This window comes from Scophthalmus maximus, chromosome 10 (assembly GCF_022379125.1).
Source record: "Scophthalmus maximus strain ysfricsl-2021 chromosome 10, ASM2237912v1, whole genome shotgun sequence".
Classification (NCBI taxonomy): Eukaryota; Metazoa; Chordata; class Actinopteri; order Pleuronectiformes; family Scophthalmidae; genus Scophthalmus; species Scophthalmus maximus.
In genome coordinates, this window is record NC_061524.1 from 25,635,625 (window position 1) to 25,641,650 (window position 6,026).

The 6,026-nt window shown below is 39.4% G+C and overlaps 1 protein-coding gene across 1 annotated transcript; it reads left to right on the plus strand.

The window, feature by feature from the left end:
- The first annotated feature begins 1,726 nt into the window (after nucleotides 1-1,726).
- On the plus strand, nucleotides 1,727-5,339 carry LOC118283779. Its single transcript, XM_035606128.2, has 3 exons — nucleotides 1,727-3,482; nucleotides 3,707-3,747; nucleotides 4,403-5,339. The coding sequence occupies exons 1-2, from the start codon at nucleotides 2,458-2,460 to the stop codon at nucleotides 3,735-3,737; spliced, it is 1,056 nt and encodes a 351-aa protein (XP_035462021.1). The 5' UTR covers nucleotides 1,727-2,457; the 3' UTR covers nucleotides 3,738-3,747; nucleotides 4,403-5,339.
- Nucleotides 5,340-6,026: the final 687 nt, after the last annotated feature.

The window sequence follows — 6,026 nt, forward strand, 5'->3', positions numbered from 1 at the left end:
ACACTGATAGCCAGTATGCATTTTCAACAATCCATGTGTTTGCACAACAATGGAAAAACAGAGGGATGGTAACATCTACAGGCAAAGATATTACACATAAAGATTTAATTCTAGCCTTACTAGTTGCCATTCAGCTACCTAAAAAGGTAACAATATTTAAATGTTCCGCTCACACAGGTAAAGAATACCCAGTATCTAGCGGTAATGCAAAAGCAGATGCAGCAGCAAAACTAGCTGCAACAACAGAGAACAGTACAAAACGTACAACCACACATAGACCAAGAAGTCTTGAGAGATATGCAGAAAGTGTCACAAAACTCAGAAAAACAAAAATGGAAAAATAAAGGGGCAACACTTAAAGATGAGCTTTATGTATGACCTGAAGGATAACCTATTCTGCCAAACAACCTGCTGCAATATTGAGCCATGGACTAAGTCATGTCTCAACAGGAGGGATGGTAGCAATCATACAAAAGGTGTTTACAGCATATGGATTTACTAACTATTCAAAAAAAATGTTTGTTCAGCCTGTATTATCTGCGCAAAATACAATGCTCAAGGAAATTTGAGACCAAAGAGAGGACAATTTCCAAAACCACAATTTCCATTCCAAATGATCTGTATGGACTTCATAGAGTTAAATAAATGTGAAGGGAAGAAATATTGTTTAGTTATCATTGATATGTTCACCAAATGGGTAGAAGTATTCCCAACAGCATCCCCTGATGCACTAACAGTAGCGAAAGCACTAGTAAAAGAGATAATACCAAGGTTTGGGATACCAGAAAGAATCTACAGTGATAACGGAAGCCATTTTGTAAATCATGTAATAAAAATGAATCTGAAGAACCATTGTGCTTATCACCCACAGTCAGCAGGACTAGTAGAAAGACATAATGGGATTTTAAAAAATAAATTAAAGAAAATCATGGAAGAAACAGGAAAGAACTGGGTATACTGTTTACCCTTAACTGTCCTGAACATGAGAGTTACACCGGCTTCTACAGGACTCACTCCATTTGAAATGATGTATGGCGACCTTATTTCTTACCTCAACTGAAACCATTTCACAGAATAGATGAAGAAGCAGATCAGACTTTAGCAGATTACATGAGGAAGATGCTAACAAATAGAAAAGTGTTTTGTGCCAACTCTCTTCCAGGAACAATCGAGGAAAAGACTGAAACGCCAGTGGAAAAGGTGACTCTAGGAGATTGGGTACTGATCAAAGCCATCAAGAAAAAGAATTGGTCAAGCCCAAGGTGGGAAGGTCCTTACCAGGTATTGCTCGCCACACCCACTGCAGTAAAATAGCTGAAAGGACAGCTTGGATACATCTGTCACATTGTAAACTACTACAAGGGCTTAGAGAAACTCAAGGAACAGATTAGTTACTCACCACCGCTCCCCAGAGGAAAAGTCTGATTACAAAGGGAGATTCTCTCAATAAGAGGGAGTTCGTCTCAAACTCAGTGAAGCAATCAACGGCTGAAAGGGAGCATAGGGTGAGCCTAAAATAGAAGAGGAATAGTGAAATAAATGACAAATGAAGAAAATCAGAGACCTTTAATGCAGAATCCAGGAGTTCAAAGGCTAATTACTTGGAGAATAGAATATAGAAGAAGAGAGCAGTAGTCCACGGTATAGTCTTTCTATTGATTATCATCCTTTTCCTGTTAGTCTTATTTGTTTGTGAGACACCATGGATAGACCTAAACCATGGCATCCATTAAGACACCCAGGTCTGTGTGGGATGCGGGGGACAGTTTGCTGTTTGTTCATAATAGCACTCCTAATCGTCCTTCCCTTGTTTTGGTATGAAATGCAGACTGCAAAGAACCACACTAGAAATAAAAAATCGCTGACATCCTCATTTCAACCACTGACTCTCCAGTTCACTGAAGGAAAGGATAGTAGCGTACAGTTCGACCTGTGTAACATAGTAAGCTGTAAAGAAAATCAGAAAGAACATACAGGGTCGGTCGTTTATATTTGTGAAATGGGGACACGTAACGCAGGTGACTATGAAACAAAGTGTGGATCTTGGAGTTATGTAATAACAAACACAGGAAGTAGTTGGGGCTATCAGCCACAGAGAGCCAGTAAAAGATCAGACCCCCTCCAACAGAGACTGACCTTAATAAAAGGGTATGACCAATCTTCATGTGGCAAGGACAGCTGTAATCCCTTAATCTTGACACTCAAAAGACCACAAGATGCAGACACCAGCAAGTACGTATTGGGCGCCTATGAGTCAGGGAAAAATCTTCTGGGACATTTTGTCATAACAGTAATAAAGACACAGCATAACACAATCACAGCATCATCAGTAATCACACAAACTATCATGCCTCAGGGTGAAACTTCTCATTAGCACAATATTTGACTAACCTGACCTATGAAGATAAAGTTGCTCTTGAGACAGGTTTTGCGGAAAAGAATGAATGGCTAAAATGGATGACATATACTACCGAGCAAAGTGGCCAATCTGATTGCATTGCCTGTGCCAGAGCGAGACCCCAGCTGGCTACTACCCCGTTTCAGTTAAATAATAAGAATGACCCTAAGGGTCTCCAATGCGTTTTGCAATTATTTGGCAACACTTCAGCTGCTGAGGACTGTAAAACATTGTCCTTACTGTTTCCCCCAGTCCAAAAAGCAAGCCCACCTCCCTCAGTAACTACTTATAAAGGTAATTACACCTGTTTTGATAGATCAGGCCAAGGACATAGACAAGGACCATTACCTGAAACTTACTGTCAACACTCCATCGACATCACCTCCGACTATGGGGACTATTCAGCTTCCTGGTTTCTGAACCATATAACCATGAGAGCAGACCTCTGGTGGTTGTGTGGAGATATGACACTAAGACCAAAGGTACCAAAGAAGTGGCGGGGTAGTTGCGCTTTAGTGCAGCTTGTAATGCCATTTTTCATGTTCTCTACAGGTGATTACGGCCAACTGGGTACTAGACTGAAAGAAGAAGGAACATTGCGACACAAACGTTCAGTCCCAGGAGGCTCCTTCGACAATAGAGTGTACATTGACAGCATTGGGGTGCCCAGAGGGGTACCTGATGAGTTTAAGGCTAGGAATCAAATCACTGGAGGGTTGGAGTCACTTTTGTTCTGGTGGTCTACAGTAAATAAGAATGTGGATTGGATTAACTATATCTATTACAATCAGCAGCACTTTGTTAATTATACCAGGGATGCAGTAAAAGGGATAGCAGAACAACTGGGTCCTACTTCTCTCACAGCATGGCAAAACAGGATGGCACTAGATATGTTATTGGCCGAAAAAGGAGGTGTATGCAAAATGTTTGGAACTTTCTGTTGTACATTTATCCCAAATAACACGTCTCCAGATGGCAGCATCACCAAAGCCCTGGCGAGGCTGACTTCTCTGTCTGAAGAGCTGGCAGAGAATTCGGGCATCAAGCATCCATTCAGTGACTTCCTAGACTCCTGGTTTGGCAGGTCTGTTCCTGCTATCTTTCCCGGTCTGTTTCTGCATTTTCCCCCCGGTCTGTTTCTGCATTTCCCCCTCGGTCTGTTTGTGCATTTTTCCCCCTGGCTCCAGTATTTGGATTACCTGTTTTTTGCTACATCTCGTGGACACCCTTGGTTTGATTCTGTTTTCGTTTTATTATTAAATATCCTTTTTTCCCTACATCTGCATTTGTGTGCTGCTTCCTGCTCAGCCCTGACATGGAGAATCTGGAGGGGAACTGAAAGACTGCAGGTAAATTTTGCCATTTCCTAATGATTGTTGTTTCCATGTTAAACATGTCTGTTCTTAAACTCAATAATTTAACACTAATATTTGTATACCAAAATATCTACAGGTAAGCAACTTATGCCACTATTTTGGGGATAACTTAATTAAGCAATTGTTGGTCCATCAGATTAATTAAATTGATATTTGATATACCTGAGATGATAAAGGCAAACATGTTATTGTATTCCATGTTTTCATAATTTGCTCTTAAATTTGAACAAAAAATTCTGATAAAAAATGTTTTCAGTGGGGTCGAAGATTTGAGCCTGTAAAAGCCTGCATCAATTCTGCTACACCAAATCCAGTATATTTGCTTATTTTTTTACTTCCTTCTTGGAACAAACCAGATCTTTTTATGCTTTTATTTTATACTTGTGACCAATAGTTAGTCGTGGTTACTGGTTGGTTTTGTTAATTTAATAGTTACTTTAATACTTACTCAACATTGAGTAAGGATGTCCTGTTCTGAGCATCTTATTTCTATTCCATTGTTTTATGTGTAGGCTGAAATTAGCACTTTACTAAGTGAATTCCTTCTTGAATATTCAGTAACTTTAACGAAATTGTGTAAAATATATTGCTTCTGAACATCATTTCACATGTTTTGATTGGATGACAGCAAAGACAATGTGAAAGAGGACTATGCTGGGTAAGTGATGAAGATCTGTGTCCTACATAGATGTGCAGCACATGAAGGCCCGTGTGTCCATCGTCATCGAGGGAACTGAAGTTATTGACAATTGTACGTGTGGCAAAAGCTTGCATCCTGCTAATGGGCTTGATCTATGCCATTACCCTGAGATACCCAGAAAAGTTGAAATACACTTTTGAAGTGTTTCAAAAGCTCTTTCTTGAGTTGCCGTTCAGAGAAAATACTTTCTATCATGGTGGATAGCAAGGGGAAAATTGTAAAAGAAGAACGATTAACATGAGCCCACTTTGGCAATCATTATCATAGCAATATACAACATGCAGTTTTACAAACTGGTTGTGGAAGCATTGAATATTGGGTGGTGATAACAAATAGTCCCAATTTGTCGACACGGTTTTTGCTATGTACTTTGAGTTTTATATTTATTTTTGAGTTTTCTCAATTTGAAGCATCTTTTCCAAATGCAACGCATGTGTCAAATTGAAGATGTTTTCTTCGTTTGCTTGTTCTCTTAAATTGCAGTGCGTTAAGCTGTCTGGGCCACTGTAGATGTCCTACATGTTATGTATTCATTCTATATGATTCTTTTAGAATGTAATTTGCGAGTGATTGCACTTTGCACTGATTGGACATTTTATCTGATGTTCTCATGTTGCTCACCGTAAATGTTCTCCTCAAGCAGTAACTGTTTTTTAAAACCTCTGAGATAGAAGGATCAGGAAGGGAGAGGAAGTTTTATATTTATATATATATTACTGCTGTCAACATTAACCCGTTAATCTTTGCGTTAATTGTGAACTATTTAACGCATTAAAAAAATGTAAGGCCATTTACGCATTTTGTTTACTTCCTGTGGTGGCTGACGACGTGTGCCGCATAACCGTTAACCATTAGCCATCCTGGCTAAAGATGGACAAGGAAGGAGTTTATGGAGTTTAAAGTACTACGAATTGTTTGTCACCTTCATGATGTTTGTCACCTTCATGATGGACGTCAAAAAGAAAAGCAATCAATATATCGCAAGATATTCTAATGTTGAAAGAAACAGGAAGTAGTTTGGGGGGATGTGCCGAGGGAGAGAAATAACTTGGAAGCGTTAATGTGGTTCTGCATTAAAGTCAGCTTGAGGTTAAGCTCGTCATCAGTTGCAGTGAAAACGCTCATGACTGAAAAAAGTCCCGCATATAGTCTGCCCGATGATTTTTTCAGAAACACAGAAGAGGCAGAGAATGAGTGAAGAGTGTTGTTGTGGTTTCCAGGTTGACACACTCACTGCCTGTCACATCACAGCTCACACAGGAGATGGTTCCCTGATGCCTCCAGATATTAAGCTGCTAGATATCTGGACACGTCGGCGAGGCCTCAGTGAGTCACTTTGGCCTTGATGGTTTTATTGGAAATCTGTAGTTCACAGGAGCGAATCTGTGCTCAAAGTTGAAAAGATGCTATTAAACAATAGTATTTGAATTTAAATACTTCCTTTGTGTTGATTCTACATTATATCCATAATTTTACATTTAAATATCCATTATTACAAACTTCAGTCTTAAGAAAAGAAAACATCGCAATTAATCAGAGCAAATTGTGCGAT

What these genes read in the sequence shown, in the direction of transcription:
- LOC118283779 (XM_035606128.2), top strand. Translation starts at nt 2,458, where the DNA reads ATGACATATACTACCGAGCAAAGTGGCCAATCTGATTGCATTGCCTGT. An exon ending in CTAGACTCCTGGTTTGGCAG is followed by an intron (nt 3,483 to 3,706) that starts GTCTGTTCCTGC and finishes CTTCCTGCTCAG; the next exon opens with CCCTGACATGGAGAATCTGG.